General features: G+C 36.7%; 3 protein-coding genes across 5 annotated transcripts; 1 reads left to right on the plus strand and 2 right to left on the minus strand.

Moving 5' to 3' along the window:
• Positions 1–203: 203 nt before the first annotated feature.
• LOC21405924 (PGR5-like protein 1B, chloroplastic) lies at positions 204–3,324 on the minus strand. Of its 3 annotated transcripts, none has more exons than XM_024173274.1 (11): positions 2,979–3,324; positions 2,559–2,674; positions 2,311–2,407; positions 2,096–2,196; positions 1,931–1,987; positions 1,740–1,816; positions 1,434–1,485; positions 1,131–1,241; positions 915–1,012; positions 745–821; positions 204–598 (listed from the first exon to the last, which is right to left on the minus strand). In XM_024173274.1, exons 1-10 carry the CDS (start codon positions 3,169–3,171, stop codon positions 752–754), a joined length of 972 nt encoding a protein of 323 aa, XP_024029042.1. In that variant the 5' UTR covers positions 3,172–3,324; the 3' UTR covers positions 204–598; positions 745–751. The 3 variants fall into 3 exon arrangements, with proteins under 3 accessions (XP_024029042.1, XP_024029041.1, XP_010108065.1); XM_024173273.1 differs by having other exon boundaries at positions 204–612; XM_010109763.2 differs by having other exon boundaries at positions 204–625.
• A 6,960-nt stretch (positions 3,325–10,284) lies between these two features.
• LOC21405925 (leucoanthocyanidin dioxygenase) lies at positions 10,285–11,819 on the plus strand. The gene is made up of 2 exons (XM_010109764.1): positions 10,285–10,787; positions 11,246–11,819. Exons 1-2 carry the CDS (start codon positions 10,285–10,287, stop codon positions 11,817–11,819), a joined length of 1,077 nt encoding a protein of 358 aa, XP_010108066.1.
• A 945-nt stretch (positions 11,820–12,764) lies between these two features.
• Positions 12,765–18,687, minus strand: LOC21405926 (glyoxylate/hydroxypyruvate reductase HPR3). The gene is given in 8 exon segments (XM_024173276.1): positions 12,765–12,848; positions 13,198–13,278; positions 13,281–13,465; positions 16,981–17,154; positions 17,157–17,238; positions 18,220–18,373; positions 18,375–18,444; positions 18,447–18,687. Coding segments are annotated over 8 exon segments (1,071 nt in total).
• Between the last annotated feature and the right edge of the window lie 327 nt (positions 18,688–19,014).

Raw genomic sequence — 19,014 nt, forward strand, 5'->3', positions numbered from 1 at the left:
AAAGATAAAATATGAAAAACTAAACAAAGACTACCAAAGAAGAGATCTCTTCTCAAATGTATGATCTGGCTTTGAATGTGGTGAATTTGTATGGAAGTTGAACTATGCTATTTCAAATCCATTACTTAAATAAGAATTTGAAGAGAGGTATGCATTCGGGTGTTCAAAGGAGGGGGGAAAAAAAAAAAAAAAAAAAAAAAAAAAAAAAAAAAAAAAAACTGCAGCTAAGAATTTGTACATGTGATGTTATTATCTAACGGAATTACATCACGATGTTTACACACTCTCTCTTGTGGAGACCAGCCTGCTTAGTTATGTTCTCTGTCCCTTAAATCTTTCTTTTTTTTTTTCTGTTTTTTTTTTTTTTTTTGGGTCCCCTTACAAATAAGCTTGTTGGGTATGTAAAGAAGCATACACACAGATTGTACAATATTCACATAACAACATACTTTAGATGTCGCTCAACCCTACAAAATGAAGAAAAATTCCCTTCCCCACAAAAAGGATTAAATACAGGTATTTGTGACATCCTTGGCTTCCACCTTAACAAGTCAGTGACACAAGCTTTATATCCCATAGAATGCATTTGTCTCTGCACCTTGTTATATATCCCTGTATTTGTCAACTGCCGCATAATTTTTTTAAAAAGTTCTTGTCCAAGGATAAACACACAAGCAATGTGTATATGATTCGTCATGTGTATAAACTATTAGCAAATCTATAATCTCATTATAGAAAATGTACCTGCAAATCAACCGCTGCTTCCTTCTGGCAATGTGATCAAGCGGGTATTCGAGTCGTACACCATTTCAGTTGCACAGCTGAGGAACAAATTTTCATTTTTTGTCAGTTTGAATATACAGTCTATTCTAAAAATCACACCTTTATAATTATGGTGATAGCTTCAAACTTACTTTGAGCATTTTACTTTGTTGGTCGTACCGCCACTGGAGATCGACAATATGGTCCCGAAGAAGGAGGTGTTCTCAGTTCCGCAGTTGGGACAAGGGCCCTAGATGGTAGAGAAGAACCTTAAACATGTTAATATTGAAAAAAAAAAAGAAAAAAAACCGTAACACATCTTGTTGTTTGCTTGAAATGGCTTCCGAGAATTCACAAGAAAAGGCTACCTTTAAGATCAGAAAGTCTTTGACAATAGCATTAGTGAATGTCAAAGATAGCCAGACTATGAGGGGCACCGCGGCGAACCATGTGAAAATAAAACTAAATGGTTCTGGCAACTGCAGCTCGAAATCAATTTACACAAATTTTAGTTCGGAAATTGAATGAAAAATGTAAAGCATGTTGATGTGTACTAGAAAAGTATTGCAAGGCGCGGAAAAAAAAGTGAAGAATTTGCAGCTGAATCCTTTTCTATTTTGCAGGATTGGAACAGGGTATATGCAAATATAACGATGAGTACTGGTACATACCTCCAAGAGATATGTGATTTCGAATCCAGTTATATCATCCAAGAAAAAGAACCTTGTATGATCAGAAACCAATTACAAGTTAGGTAATTTAGTACTTTAGCAGGAAAGATTTAGTCTGATTAAGAAGGAAATGTTAACACCAGCAAAGCAAGGAGGACATTACATTCTGGTATCTAAAAACTTCAACTTTCTTCTGTTAATCAAAAGAAGTTTAATGGCACAACATACAGTGGCTATTCTCTAGAGGTTGATTTCTAAATGTTTAAGATAAGCGTTTGAGAATTCAATGGAGACGTTATCACTTACAATCCTAGCGCAACAACGGCCGCCGGGACATTCAATAGGAACATCTTGAGATAGTCAACAGACAAATCACTATAAACCTACAAGGTAAAAAGAAAATTCATTAGACTTTGAAATCTAAACCTCTATAGAAAATTGAGATCTCTGCAAAACCAAACTTAAAGGGAAGGTAGATCACAGAGAAATCGACTCACCTTTCTACTGCGGAGACTGCATCGAGGACCTTCGACTACAATCTCACTTCCTTCACTCTGTAAAGCAAGTAAGAGTAAATGAGCTTCATGTCATTGCCAGAAAGATGAACAACTAATAATTCCATAAATCTGTTAAGCTGATGCTAGAAACTATATTGATGTAACCTTTAGTCTTTGTTTCAGTTTGTCAAACTCTTCGTCGCTCATAATCTTGTTCCCGGACACATAAGCCATTGAAGCTTCCAGAAACCTTTGTTCATCAGCACCTGCATTTGCAGAATTATAAAATGGTTTCAAAGTTAGAACTTAGAAAAAATTATTATTTTTTAATCTTGAACAGTATATATATATATATATATATATATTTAATGAGTCCATACTTAGCATGACAACACTGCTGCCCTCCCACATTAATTCTTCTTTGAGATTATCAAATTCCTCATTTGACATTATTGCTTTTCCCTCATAATAGAATGCCTGTAGAAGAACATGAATAATAATAAATTAAGAAGAAGAAAGAAAAAAAAAAAAAAAAAAAAAAAAAAAAAAAAAAAAAAAAAAAAAAAAAACACCTTAGCACCCCAAATGAATAATAACTTCTTCTAGTCAAAATTTGACATGAAATTACTTGTAGAGCTTGAAGAAATTCTTGCTCAAGTTCTCCCAAGGACTTCTTTTCTTTCTTGTCTATGTTACAATATGGCAAAATTTTGCTGTCAACAAACTCATCTTCTTCAACCTTGCCTGGAACAACACATCGGTGTCAGTCAGTATATGGATTTATAAGCAAATAAATCTAAAGTTCATAAAGACCAAACATTCTCATCAAATTTTGTCATTTTACTGCAAACAAAATGCTCATCTTATTCATAACAAGATTTCAAAATTCCTAAGATTTTACGGGAATATTCTTCTCAATCAATAGAATAGATAAATATATGTATATATACATATATATATATATATATATATATACACACACACACACACACACATATAGAAAACTGGAGATCAAAGTCTCGGGGAGATAGAGATGATCATGACTAACCTTCTTGGTCAGCAGTGGCCTTAGTGGGAACTAGCACAGAGAGCCTGCGACGAAGGCATAATTGTCGTCCGTTGAAGTTAAACGACTGAACTCTTGCCGAAGAAGAAGAAGAGAGAGGATTAAAGGGTCTTTGAATAAGTGAAGAGAAAGGTCGTCTTGGAGATGTCAAAGTGAAGGCTAACTTGCTAGCCATTTTGGAGAAACAACAGAAGAATTGGAGGCTCAGATTCAGGGACTAGGGAGGTGAAGAGGAGTGGATTGATTATTTTGTGTGTTTGGAGGGAAAGAAAAGAGAGAGACATGGAAGAGAACTCAAGAGATAAGGCAATGGTGGAATGTGTGGAGGGAAATGCAACGGCTTTTTTGTCCTCTGCTTTCCAAATATCAAACACAAAAAAACAGTTTCGTTTCACAACAGTTTTTGTTTTGTTTTGTTTTGCGTCTCATAAATCTGACACCTCAGCTTGTTGGTCGTTTTCATGCTGTTCATGTCTTTCCTTGCTGGCCTCACACATCATTAATTCGATTTTGTAATTCGAGTTGAAATGTGATTTTATGTGAGAGCTTGTTATTGTAGTAAAAAAATTAGATGTGACTGTTTTTGAGAACTTTTTACTGTAACAAAATTCAAATTCTAAACTCGAATCGGTGAAGTGAACGAGATATTTTTTTACACAGTCCACATATGCCCCCTGAACTTCTTACATTTGGTAAATCTTGATCGACTCTTCAAACTTTAAAATCTATTGCCTAGTGGGTTTAATAGAAAATAATGTTAAATTGTTTATATTTTGTATGTGATTCGCCGTCTACTGAGAGTAGCCTAGAAGTGTTTTTCTGCTCAAATTGGACCCGTATGAGTTTTGTTTCATAACAATGACATTGCCTAAGTAAGAATTTTCCCCGTACATGTCTAATGCAAATCAAGGATGTATTAGAATTTTTATGCACCCAAACAGAAATTTTTACAGAGTATAAATAGAAGATATTGAGCTCATCATTAATGTCAATATGATGTCTAAGATGTGACTTTTTTTATTAAAAAAAAAAGTACTTTTTCTTTTTACTAAGAAAAGTGGATTATTTTTGTTATTGGATATAATTACGATACAATGATGCATTTAGTTGTTACGTAACAGATATTGTATATTAAGGATGAGAGGATGAAAATTTTTTAATATGATAAATGATAAAATGTTAAGGGAGAAATTGTTGGATTATAACACCTCATAATCCTAAATATGGTCCTTAGTAACCACCATCCTCAACTAAAGCCAAAAATCAATTCTTGAAGTCGTGCTAACAATTTGAAACACTTTGGATTCTTTGTATAGACCTGAGAAACCCTTTCTTTTTACTTCATAATGATGTGGGACTGATAGGATCCTGAAAATCTATGCTTCATTAACAATATTAGAAATGAAAAATTACAAGATAGATGGGCGATTTCAAGGACCTCCGACCTCCAAAATAGTGCACAGTACTAGACACTCTCTACAAATCTGATTCTCCCCTCCCTAGCCACTAAACCCCCTATTTATACTCTCCTTAAGACTATTGAAAAAGACTTCGAAATATTAGGTTCCTAACATTCCCCCCGCCACAAAGAATCACCTTGTCCTCAAGGTGAAAATCAAGAAATAAAATTGAAAAATAACATCTAAATGATTAAGAATAAAAGGCTTTGTTAGTTCCTTGATTTGAGTCCCCAAATTGATGTTATCCTCGTAAGTCGTATCTTCAAATTGGAGCCAATCAATTACTTTCTTCTCCACTTCTTTGTATCTTGAAAAGCAACCACAAAGTCTATCAATTCATTTGAAACTCTCTACGCAAGCTCATCAATGGTCACAAAAAATATTGGCAAATCGATCCTCACTAAGGGAGTTTCCTTCTTAGCCAACCAGGACATCAACCTTACAGCCTCACTCTCACCAATTTCTTCATTCCCATCTGCAATCGTACCATTCCCAGCCCCAAACGTGTTAAAGTTTTGAGGCTCGACTGCCATTGCACCAGAATTAGGCCTACTAATATTGTAATTACGAGGCCCAACCCCAAAATTGACTCTGCCCATACCGAAAACACTAGACCCAGCCCACTTCCGAACAGAATTTCGGGATTCAGCCCCAAAATCACCGGATTTCGCATCAGAATTCCCTGTCCTAGTCATCGTCTCGCCGGAGCTAGCCCCAATGGCGTCAAAATCACAAAACCCAGCCTTAAGGGCATCAGAATTCATGGACCCCACTCCAATTCTGCCAGAATCTTCCTCCGTAGCACCGGAACCAGCCCCTTTCACGCCGGAATCGCGAGGCCCGGTCCAAACAACAGCCAAATCGTCGAGCCCAGCCTCCGTCGCGCCAGAATCTGTCTCTGTAGCACCGGAACCAACCCCTTCCATGCCGGGATCGCGAGGTATGGTCCAAACCGGGCCAGAATCAGCCCCAACCGTGACCTAATCAGGGCTGGGTTCCCTGTTCCGAGGGTGCCCATGCCGTCCCAGTCTCGGAGCAAGCCTCTCCTCCTTTAACTCCGGCTCCCACTCCACTTCCCGTCGCCGACCAAGCTCCGCCGCCCTCTCCCGACGGTCGCGACCTCCTTCTGCCCTCCTCCCATCATCGAACAAACCCTCGCGCTGTAGATCCGGACCACCTAGCCCCAGATCGCAACAGATCTCGCGCTCCTCCAGGAGACCCATGTCTCTCCGGCGTCAGAACTCCCTCTTGCGGCCTCGATCTTCGCGAATCAGCGCTTCCCGGCGAAGATCTGCCCGATTTGGCACCTTCACTCCGCCTGGGTCAACACAATCTGGGCTCTCCTCACCTCGAGGCGCGTGATCTCACTTCTCCCCCTCCCGTCGTTCGCCGTCGCGACCCAACTCGGCCTCCCCGGCCATCGGCCGCGCCGCCAGCAGTGCCTCCATCCTCCGTAGCGCCACCTGCACGCCACCCATCTGGGTCCGAATCTTCCCCACATGGTCTTGGAGTTTCCCCATACTCCCTCCAGAAACCTTGTGATTAGCTCTTAGAGCAGCCCGAAGTTTCTCTCTCAACTCAAAGAGCTCCATGGATCGTAGATGCTCTGATACCATTGTTAGGATCCTGAAAATCTATGCTTCATTAACAATACTAGAAATGGAAAATTATAAGATAAATGGGCAGTTTCGAGGACTCCCGACCTCCAAAATAGTGCACATCACTAGACACTCTCTACAAATCTGATTCTCCCCTCCTTAGCCACTAAACCCCCTATTTATACTCTCCTTAAGACTATTGAAAAAGACTTCTAATAGTCTTATCTTAGCTAAATAAGAAGACTCGTAATTTCCGCAACAACCATTGTCTTTACCGACAGTTATACTTCTCAAGGCAAAGAAATTTTAAACTTCTTAATATACAGTACTATACCCATTTAAGTCCCGTATATTTCACCGATTCAAGTTTATAATTTGAGTTCTGCTATAGTAAAATTTTTTCAGAAACAGTCACATTTAGCTTTTTTGTTACAGTAAAAAGCTCTCACATAAAGTCACATCTCAACTCGAATTAAAAACTCGAATCAGCGAACTAAATGAGCTTTTAGAATCAACAAATTTTAAAATGTCACTTCTGCTCACGTTTTATGATAGTGTAATTGACAGTTTCGACTTGTTGAGAATAGAGGTGAAGTTCGGCCACCCGGCTCGGATAGAAAGTTCGGGACAATGTGGTCCTGTTATAGAGAGAGGATAGTCGACTTAGCCCAGTCTTAAAGTCCGATTGGCCTAGAGTCAACTCTGCCCGAAATTTTATAAAGTATTTTCAAGAAAATATTAAAATAAGGGGTGTTCGGGACATGTAAGGTTTTAGGCTTAAAATCTCAGTCCGATCTGAAGGTTCGGGCCGGGCCGTGCCAACAGTGACGGTCTCAAGTCAGCCCGTTTAGCTCGACTCAAACTTATAGCTCTAGTTGGGAGTAATCAAGTGAAATAATTTCTTAAAGGAGATCTCAACCTTATGTCTATGCAGCTCGTGTTTGGGATATGGTTTATTTTGTTCATGTACATACTTCCACGTGGTTGATAAAAAGTATATATTCACTTGAGACAGCAAAAGTTTTGTCATTCACATTACTCACTGCCTTTTCCAATATATCAATATCATGTTACAAGTACTTCAAAATACCAAGAAGACATAAGTTGCATAGAAGACACATCTAAAACTGCTGGTCTTTTTTTTTTTTTTTTTTTTTTTTTTTTTTTTTTTTTTCTTTTTTTGGGTTGGGAAAACTGTTTTGACTTGTTTGGTAGGTGAAGGCGTTAGCTGAAACGTGATTATAATGATGTTTGGTAGATGCATGAAAATCTATTAAGTTCCTTATATGGATTGGTGGGGGTGCGATATCCGCAAAGACCATCACTTTCATATATAAATGTGTACTTTCTTGCCAAGTTTTCCATTATCCAACTCTAACATGCATGTGTACAAATACACATATATTTATATAGTCAATCTCCTCTATATATTTGTATAATGTTTACGCACATACATCGCAGAAAAAAAAGTTATTGTGACAAGCTAATTTAAAACAAATGGAACTTGGGAATAAATTCTATATGCCATCCCTATATATAAAGAAGCTAATAAGAAGTGAAAATCACTATTTAGTTTTTGTTTTTAATGAAAGGCAGGCTAATCATTATATATATATATATATATATATATATATATACTTATATTACATCCAAAAATAGTGAGGGTAAATAAAAATCTTACTGATACTTTACCATTAACAAAAGTAACTTCGAAAGATTAGGTATAAGAGAGTACTTAAATTTATGGACCTTTTGATCATGGTGCTTCCTCAAGCTGTTTTCGGCTTTCTCTGTTCGTTTGGGGTGCTAAACTCAAGAAAGCCCAATTTGAGTCTCATTTCAAGCTCAAGTTTGTGTTCACGGGGGACAAACTTGAGTGAAGACTCAAGTGAAGGCTCAAGTTCAGCAGCATTTTTTGAGTTGATCCCATTCACGAAACTCAGTTCTAAAAAAGTTAATAACATATTTTTTTCTTCTCAAAATTTCAAAATGTCATAACTTTTTCATTTTAATTCTAATTGAGATGATTTTTTTCTATGCATTCACAACGAAAAGACAAAAAAAACCCATCCATATACCCTATTAAAATTTTCCATCACCATTGAGCTTTTATTAAAATACTATATAAATATAAATTCAAGTTTTGACCCACCCAAACACAAACTCAAATAGATTTTTAATTCAAACTATAACTCAAAATATGCACATCCAAATACAAACTCAAATTAGAGTCTCAACTCAAACCATAGTCAAATACACCTTAACTCAAATCAAGATCTGAACTCAAGTCACCCTAATTCAAAAAATGCAAATGAACAAGCCCGTGTTAAAACTATTTTTAAAAGTGTTTGAATGATATGTGAGAAGAGCTAATTTAGATATCTAGCAGAGCTTCTAATTACAATTACCAAACGTGTCTTCTAAAAAAAGCTTTACTGAATAGACTTTAAAATATCAAAGTTTCGGTGAGATATTATAAACTTCATTTTAATATATTTATATCAAAGTTTTAATATTTTTTTATCTGAAAAAAGAGGAATATCAATGGAAAGCATACATATATAAGAAGCTCCATACTTGTACCCTAAGTACAAGTAACGTTGATGTTTTCATTTCATTGTTAATTGTAGCACGTTTCTTAAAGAAAAAATCTACACGTTTTGTTAGCACTTTTGCTTTATCTTTTCGCGTATACATAATTTCCAAGATTGTAAAGATAAACCGATCAGTTATTTCCATTGATCTTTTTTTTTTTCCTGCTAAACTGGGTTCTTTAGCTGCCATAGTTAACAAGGGACCATGAATCACATTAATTTTATTTGCGATTATGAGATAAATACAGTTTGAAGTGGTTCCATTGGTCACTTTTATTCTCTCAATTTAGAGAAGCTTATTTGTGTGATCTTAAATTTCAAAGATATTGTGACTAATAACAGTTAGTTAATTATATATTTTATAAAAAAACAACTGTTTAAGTAATTAATTAAATGTTTTAAACCGCAATGTATTTTGTTTTCATTTATCTATTTTTTAACCGTTACTCCCCAACTAGTTAGACAATATCTTAATTTTTTCAGATATCTCCCCCACATTTAGTTATCATATTATTTTATAGAATATTGGAGTTTCCTAATTTTGTTCCGACACACACACACACACACACACACACTATATATATATATGAAACTAAAATTTCAAGAGGAAATTAAATTCTACAATGGCATACATAATATAGGAGCTACATGACAAAGTTAGCTGCCCCACTGCTCTTTTCTTGTTTTTTTATTTTTTTATTTTTATTTGTCTTGGAATTAAGCTGCTCCACCACTTGAGCGTTGAGAATGATGGTTGATCTTTCATAGAGATGATTTTCTACAAAACCAGAATCTCAGTCACTGAACTCTACAATATTATTATTCTTATCATGCAAGTAAACTAAAATCACAACTTCGTATGATCGCACCCATATCATTACCCTTTTTATCATGGGTCCTTTTAGTAAACATGTAAGAAATGTAGTGTTTTGAATTTTTTTTTTATTGAAATTGAAAGTTTGAAAAGAAAAAATGATTCAAACCACTTGAAACAAGGAGGGTTAAACTCAGATTTCTTTGATGTTTTTTGGTTCAAAATATCAAATAAATGGTTTGAACAAAAACTTACAATGATTTGTCAAACACTAGTTTGAAATGTTTTTTTTTGGCTCAAACCACTTGAACTAGTTTACCAAACCGATCCTATAAATTCCCATTTTGAAATCCGACAATGTAAATTTGGAAAGTCCGAATATTTTCCTATCTTTGGAGACGTTTTTGCCCAACAATTTTTAGTCGTTAATTAATTCAAGAGAGAGTGACTCTTGGAACAGTATGGGTTTTCTTCCACCATGCCTCAATCCTCCAGTCAAAGCCTCATATATCTCTTACTACTCTCCATGGAGAGTGGAGACATTGAGAATAGAGGTTGGCAAACTATATAGTCACGTGAATAACTGCCATTCCCACAAATCCAATTTTCCTCCATTAAACTATACAAACATAGTACCATGTACTGATTTTTTTTTTTAAAAAAATAATAATTATAGTAACAATTTCTTCCCTAATTATTTCATTCCCTCACCCACCTTTAATTTCCCTACTCATCTTATAAAAGCCACAAACAAAGCACGTCAAGTACTACGGTAAGAAAGAAAAGTAGTGGTACAAATTAGGCTAATATAACATCAATATAATGGTGATCTCTGTGGCTCCAAGAGTTGAAAGGTTGGCGAGCAGTGGGATTGAGGTGATCCCGCAAGAGTACGTGAGGCCACAAGAGGAGCTGGCAAGCATCGGAAATGTGTTCGAAGAAGAGAAAAAAGAGGAAGGGCCTCGGGTCCCGACCATTGACTTGAAGAGCATAAACTCTGAGGACCGGGTTGAGAGGGAGAAATGCAATGAGGAGCTAAAGAAGGCGGCCGCGGAGTGGGGTGTCATGCACCTTGTCAACCATGGTATCCCTGACGAGCTCATCGAGCGTGTGAAGAAGGCCGGTGAGACATTCTTTGACCTTCCGATCGAGGAGAAGGAGAAGTACGCGAACGACCAGGCAACAGGGAAGATCCAAGGCTATGGAAGCAAGCTCGCAAACAATGCTTGTGGGCAGCTTGAGTGGGAGGACTACTTCTTTCACCTTGTTTACCCTGAGGACAAGCGTGACTTGTCCATTTGGCCCAAGACACCAACTGACTACAAGTGAGTTTTTCTTGCTCTTCCTTTTTTTTTTTTTTTTTTTTTTTTTTTTTTTTTTAAAAATATACCATCTCATCCCCATTCTCATCATTTGTAGAAGAAATTTCGGAATCCGTTAATAAAATGAGAAAGGTCTTGATTCTATTTCACCTGAAGAATAGGTCCAGTTTCACTCACACCACCAATGAATTCGACCTCGCATATCTCATTGGTGGGGCAAGCTCTCTGATTGTAGCTATAGAGTTTGAGATTGGACGATTCCTGAAAGGAGAAAAAGGAAAAACATCCTTACTGTTACACTATGAGTATTGATTAGATAAAAAAAAAAAAAGATAAAAAACACAATCTTTATATAGCTTTATATATTATTAATGGTGAATAATTTTGAACAATTAAATTGATTAACATACACTACCATTTTTTATAATTGATTTTCTATTTTTGCCTTGTGTTGTGTATAGAGAGGCGACGAGTGAGTACGCTAGGCAACTGCGGGGGCTTGCGACCACCATACTTTCCACGTTATCCCTAGGGTTAGGGTTGGAAGAAGGAAGACTAGAGAAGGAAGTTGGAGGGATGGAGGAGTTTCTTCTCCAAATGAAGATAAACTACTACCCGAGATGCCCTCAACCGGAGCTAGCCCTAGGCGTCGAGGCCCACACCGACGTGAGCGCCCTCACCTTCATCCTCCACAACATGGTGCCCGGCCTGCAGCTCTTCTATCAAGGCAAATGGGTGACGGCAAAATGCGTTCCTAACTCAATCATCATGCACATTGGTGACACCATAGAGATATTGAGCAATGGCAAGTACAAGAGTATTCTCCACCGGGGGCTCGTCAACAAGGAGAAGGTGAGGATCTCTTGGGCGGTTTTCTGCGAACCACCGAAGGAGAAGATCATCCTCCAGCCGCTGCCAGAGACGGTCTCCGAGGAGGAGCCTCCGCGATACCCTCCACGCACCTTTGCGCAGCATATCGAGCACAAGTTGTTCAGGAAGACTCAAGACCTTCATAGCAACAGAATTTCCAAATAAAAGACTCTTTGGCTGGGTTTTCATGAACTATATTTTGTGCATGATTGATAAATGTTGCCCCTTGGAGGGCTTATATATATGTTTTAATTTTATTCGATTTTATTTTACCTTCAGTGTGGCTGCTTAAGCACATTGTTTCTGTTTGTGATCACTATCTCCTGGCTTTGAATAAATTAACTATGCACATTTACCCCTTTTTTTTTTAATTGTAAATCTGCTATACTCTTGTAGTACGTCTTCTTCTCTTCTTTTTGAGACCAGGGCTTTGCTTTATCATTATCCAGAGAGATCTTTGCAGCCTTCGATGATTGATAAATTTTTAGACCAAAAATTTGCTTTGAATTAAGGAATCTTGTAAATTCTAATTAGACTTTCAATTTCGCTAACAAGTTTTTTTTATAACATTTAATTGCTAATTATAATTGTATATTTTATTTATGTATCAAGTTATTTGGGTATTCAATCTGATGATAATTTGTACCCTGCAGCTCCTTTGTCAAGAGCTCCTGGTGTCGTTTTTAGGCGCCTCGGAGTTTGTCGTTTTTATGTAATGAAAGTCTCTTGTATATCCTATACAAAATAGCATTATGCAAGTATAGCCCTTTTCAGACACCAAAATTATAAAAATACTTTTCAAAAAAAAAAAAAAAGAAGCGTACATATATAGTCTGCAAAGATGATGGATCTAGAAATTTTAGACCATCTTCTTTTTTTCTTTTTTTTTCCCCTTTATACATATATATATATATATATGTTTTGTTGTCTATAACTTCTATTATATTAATCAAAATTCGTAAACTCAATCACACTCACATCCACCCAACCATCCTTAATGCGGTTGGAAAAGGAAGTTAAGACATATTCTATTTTTCTTTTTTTTCCTTGAATAGAGAGACTTGGGCAGATGAATTACCATCTTTGTCCATTTTTTTACAACGGTCACAATCACCAAGATGATTCACACGCAGAAAGTGAAACTGACTGCGGTACTAAACACAATATCACAACCAGAGTGTTTTTAAGTTGACTCTAATACCAAATAACAAAACATTATACCGATACATCCACAAGTTATACTATTATGATCATCACCACAATAATGCATCATCCTACTTGTAGCAGTAGAATTATTATATGATCATAAAAAATAAAAATAAATTTATCAAGTCTCACACTATTATGTGACAGTTTTGACGCACTAACACATATGTAATGATTACATTTTCAACAATAATAATAAATAACATATCAAATCTCGTAAAATTTGCATAATTTTTAATTCTAAAATCATAAGTTTAACATTGAGAAACACACAATACCGAAAATGGATCTCTAACACCAAATATCTAGAAGCCTCATTCAGGAGTTGATCACTGACCCTCAAAGGCTCATTTGAAACGAAGGCCTTCAAGTTGGCAATGATCAGCTCCTCCAATGCATCAAAGCACTCTGGCGTAAAACAACGGCACAATGAGGAGAAAACACAACGTTATCCAATTCAAACAACTCTTTCGGAACATCAGGCTCATTCTCAAAGACATCGAGCCCCGCCCCACCGAGCCCCGCCCCACGAAGCTCCCCTTGCACCAGAAGCTTGACAAGCTCCTCCTCATCGACAAGCGCTCCGCGTCCAACATTCACCAGTTCTCCGCATTTTCCCAAGGCCTTCAACACATCATTGTTGATTATGTGGTGTGTTTCTTTTGTGAGTGCACAACGAGCAATGAGAATGTCACTATTAGCTGCAAGATCATGAACAGTTGTGTAGTAAGGATATGAACCGATGGATTCTTCTTCCTATAGTTTTATGCGATTCTGCAGCCGAAAGGCACAAGTGTTTTTGCAACTTTAATTTAGAGCCTATATTTCCCAGCCATATTATCCCAACTCGCTTTCCTCCTAGCTGCAATTCCAAGCGTAAGTACTATCATTGGAACCTTAATACAATATGATGCCAAAAAGAATTAGGAAAGTAGGGGGAAAAAAAATACCTTGTCCAATTACTTTGAAATGATGTTATAACCATCTTATATCATGGTATATTTGTAATTGAAGCTAATGAAATTTTTTTGTTAAGAATTAAACGGCTTAATTCTCCACGTTGGCTTTGAAAGAGATGAAAGAATGAACAAACAAGACAGAACAAACAAAATTCATAATATTTCACCCTCAATATAAGAACAACGTCCACTTTTAGTTGCTTGTGTTGTAAGTCCACTTTTGGGTAAGACTTTGACGCGTCAGGAGACTCGGGACACACTGAGTTTTTATTTTTTTTTAATGAAATGATAAGAGCGTTATGGGATGGAGACGAAGAAGTAAAGCGAAAACACAACAACACGACGTCCATTTCACAAAGAAACTCGACATGACAAGAAGAGGAAAAACGACAACAATTGAACTACACTAAGTTGAAAAACGACAATAAAACGGAACGGAACCACGGCACAGGAAAGAATAGACAGCGAGCATGAAGGACGACAAATTTATAAACGACACAAACACCAAGACGGCACTAGAAAAAAACAATGAAAGACCTTAAAAGGCATAAACGACATGCAAGTAGAAAATGAAAACATAATACTGACGACACTTAATTGAATAAGCGACAAAATTATCCAAACGTCAATAGAATGGAAACATGAAAAGATGACAAAAAAAGGAATAAAAGACAGTACGATAATGAAGACGACTACAAAGAAGAAAACGCAACCAAAGCTAAAAACGACACTAAACTGGGGAGTAAAAAAAAAAGAAAATGGAAGTGCGACAACAAAAAAGTACTGTGAAAACAATGCAAAAATAATAAAAAGCATAAAACACTAAAATGAATGAACAACGAAAAAGGAAAAACGACACAAGAGTGAATAAACGACATAAATTAGAACATGAACGACAATAAATAGCTAAACGACACAAAGAAGAAAACCAACAGTAAAGTTAGTAAACGACACCGACAAGAACTGACATATGAAGGAAAACATTACAAAATAGGGTAATAGACGCTCCTCGTTTTAGTATTTACATACGCATTCTTAATCCACCATCCATTCTACTTGTTACACACTCCTTTTAAAATTTCAAAATATTCCCTCTAATTAAATCACTCCACATAAAACCTTTCACACATATTTTTAAGCCACTTATTACACCCTCTTAAAATTGAAAAAAAAAAAAAAAAAAAATCCCTCCAGTTGGAGGATTACAGCATGTTCACGACGCGATTATCCCTTAATGATGCTATCTAGTATGCCGTACGTTTCATCCTTAGCAGCAAAAGAATGGCAATTTACTAAAGAAGAGTATAAAACTCCTTCACAGAAAAATCGTATTGAGTTGAACAGAAGATCTATTACCCACATTATGGTTTTCATCACAGAAACAATATTTAGTTGCTAAAATCCAGAACTTCTCCTTCAAAGAAAAAAAAAAAATACACCTCACACAAGACATACCAGAAAACATCCTCAACTAAATCATACTCATAGACACAAATACATAGCTGTATTTGCATCATAATCTTGGGACTTAAGAACTACCAGAAAATTCCCCATAACTCAAATCTATCAGAAAATTGCATATTACAGTGACAAGGAAGGTCCCCAAATTTTAACTTTATCCACCAACGGCTAGCAACAAAACAAGAATGCAGAAGATTACTCAAAATTGAAAATTTGTTTTATTTGTTTTATTTTTATTTTTACAGAATTTGGTCTTACAAGTCGTTGATCCAAGGTTTGAAACTCTCTTTTGAACTAAACCCTGCTTAGATACTCCATTCATTCACTACTCCTAGATTTTAAAGCAACCAACAGTTCAGTAGAGTTTACTCAAAAAACCAAAATCTGGCCAATTTTTTAAAATTGATTAATCAGTTATTTACTCAATACATCAATTATCGATTTATTTTAGAAAGAGTAAAGTGGCAATTAAGGAGCTATATAAAGATTAGCTTTATAGATGAATGATATATATGAAAATTCTTATTAATTATTTTAAAAAATTATAATTTTTTTAAGGTGAGGTGTGTAATGAGTATTTTTTTCAAAATATGATTGTCCTGAAGAGTAATTTTATTAATGGGTAATTTAATAATAAAAAATTTACGAAAAATGACTGAAAAGTACAAACGGGATGTCAATAGACGCACCCTACAAAATATGATCAAACTAAGTCGTAAGAAGAAAATATTGCCAATAAAACAAAGGACAACAACACCACCAAAGTAATTGCCTACAATAATTGGAAAGCAAGAATAATAAAAGGGGAAAGACAATGACGCAAAAATAAGTGGGCGTCATGAAAATGAATAAACGATGGGCAGACCTAAACGACGAGAAAATCAGTAAACGAGGACCACAACGACATTAAAAATATTAGACGACATAAATAGTTAAACGACAGTACTAAGTGAACAGTGCCAAAAAAAATAAACCCAAGGATAAAAAATAAAAGAGACGACAACCGGATACCAATATATTTACTCAAAATAAATAAATACGAAAAAAAAAAATAACAACAACAACAACAACAAAAACGCCCGCTTGTGCACCAAAATCTTTCTACTAATCTCTCATCTTTTTCCCTCTTCCACGAAGAATCATTATATTATTGCCCTCCAACTTGTTTATATTGCCAATGAGCATTGACAAAGTACATCATGGACGTTAAAATGACGTTGAATTCCACAAGGTGGATATCTGATTATTGAAAAGACCAATATGATAGGATACGATGTTCCTGCATTCCCTATACACAGCTAAGCCGTTAAATTTGAATCTTACTGAATTGGCGACAGCAAGGGCTTATCTGAAAAGAAAGCCTTCAAGTTGGCTAAGACAATCTGGTTCAGGGATTCCATGGATTCTGGAGTTATGACAGCATTGTGCGGAGAAAGTACAACGTTATCCGAATCAAATAGCTCTCTCGGCACCTCAGGCTCATTCTCAAACACATCAGGCACCACCAATTTCTCATCCACTCGCGTAAGAAACCGAACCAATTTCTGCTCACCAACTTGAGCTCCCCGCCCCACGTTGATTGAAATGTGACTTTATGCGAGAACTTTTTACTGTAGTAAAAAAGTTAAATATGACTGTTTCTGAAAATTTTTTTATGTAGCAATCGAATTTTAAACTCGAATCGGTAAAATGAACGGGGCTTATAACTCCCTCCTTTCCAAGCGTCTTCATGACGTCTTTGTTGATTATGTGGTGAGTTTCCACCGTCAGCGGACAACACACTACAAGAACGTTGCTTTCAGAGGCGAGATCCCAGACATTTGCAAAGAATGGGAATGGCACAGTTTGCTTCTCCGTCCTAGAGTTGTAGGCATCCTGCAGCCAAAGGCCGTGAGCCTCTTAGCGACCGCCGAGCCAATTTTCCCGAGCCCCACCATCCCAACTCGCTTTCCTCCTAACTGAAATCATAACATGTTATGGCTGCAATGGTTCTTAAACATTTTGGATTATTATGCAAAGTAATTCCCTGTAGAATCCAAGAAAGTAGAGCCTAACAGTAGGAACAGCCGAACAGGGAAATGGGAAGACGACTTTGATAATCTGAAATACCTCATGGCAATCGTCTTATTTCCTTCAAAATTTAGGTACAAACATACATTTAATTGAATTTCCTATACAAACAAGAAGCTCACAAAGAAAAGGAAACTAGTAAGTAAAAGAACTCTTTTAAATTAGAAATTTTACAACCATCCAAACTTCCCAATGTCAAATAACTACATATATTTTATTTTATTTTATTTTTTTATTTTATTATTGAGAATACTAGAATAGACCAAATAACTATAGAAGCTTCTGTTAGATTAGATCAGGAAAGGATACAAAATAACTATAGTGATTAGTGCCCCTTGTAGAAAGTCAACTAGGAAATTATTTTGGATTGTCATAATTCCAAGATGCTTTACCTTTTGGTCGAATTCATGAAAAAGAAACAAATCTTGCTTTCAATCTTTTGGTTGAATTCAAGAAAAAGTTGCAATCTTGTCATTTGTTTTCTCTTTCAATTTTAGGAAAACATTTGCTATCTTTCTACTCTTTTTCACCGTACCGGATTTAGTAAATTTAAACCCAACAATATTAATTAGAGCTAGTAACTGTCACAACTATCAATTCCTAACACATCATTGGTAGATTTCTTGCTTGTCCTTTTACTAGATTGATTGACTAAGAAAATAGTTGACTAAATTCACCTCCATCTAGTACGTAAAATCCCCCACAAAATTGCTCAATTCAAACTTGTGTCTTTATTAATACTAATTAAAGATTAACCATCCCCAAAAAATCCATCAATTCCAACTAATATCCAAGATTAACCATTTAAATTAAACACAACGAGAAACTCAATATTTAGCGTTTAATTAAAAAAAAAAAAAAGAACTGACCTCAGATCCAAGCTGGTACTCTCCTCTAACCGGCCACAGACCTGAGCGCACGTACCGATCGCCGGCGGAAACTCGCCCCAGAATGTCGATAAGCAGAGCGACGGCGTAATCGGCGACGTCCTCGGTGAAGGCGCCACCGGCGTTGGTGACGGCCACAGGCGGCGACGTCAATCCTGTTGGTGCCTACGGAGGTGGCTGCGACGAGCTCCAGAGAAGGGAGGAGGCGGTGAAAGGGCAGGGGCCGTAGATGACGACGGCACGTGCGGTGGACGCGTGGAGGGAGAGGAAGGCTTGGAGAGGGAGGGGAGGGGAGGTTGGTTGGTTGTGGGGGTCGAGGAGGCGGAAATGGGGGCGGAGGAGATCGGTGAGAGAAGGGAGGTCCACGGAAGGAAGGCGTTGAATGAGCAGCAATGGAAGATCGTTCGTTTCGGAATGATGGTGGAAAATGGAGTTTTGTTCAGCTTCCATGGAAGTTTGTGAGAGAAGGAAGACAGGTCTTAGTAGAAGTGAATACAAAACAACAATATAGTAACTAATAAGCGGCTGATCGGAAAAGGAAATCCATATCCATGCCTGAATAGAGAGAAAAAACAGCACAGTAAAAACGACCACAATAATGAGGAACGATGACAAGACGAAAACGCACATTAAAAAAATAAAAAATAAAACAAAATGATTGAACGACAAGAAAGTGAGAAAGCGATACCGAAGTAGACAATGCATGCAATACAGTGAAAACGATACCAATAATTAGAAACGACGACCAAAAAAAAAAAGCACTCTAAGATTAGTGAA

The sequence above is a fragment of the Morus notabilis genome, unplaced genomic scaffold (assembly GCF_000414095.1).
Source record: "Morus notabilis unplaced genomic scaffold, ASM41409v2 Scaffold87, whole genome shotgun sequence".
Taxonomy (NCBI): domain Eukaryota; kingdom Viridiplantae; phylum Streptophyta; class Magnoliopsida; order Rosales; family Moraceae; genus Morus; species Morus notabilis.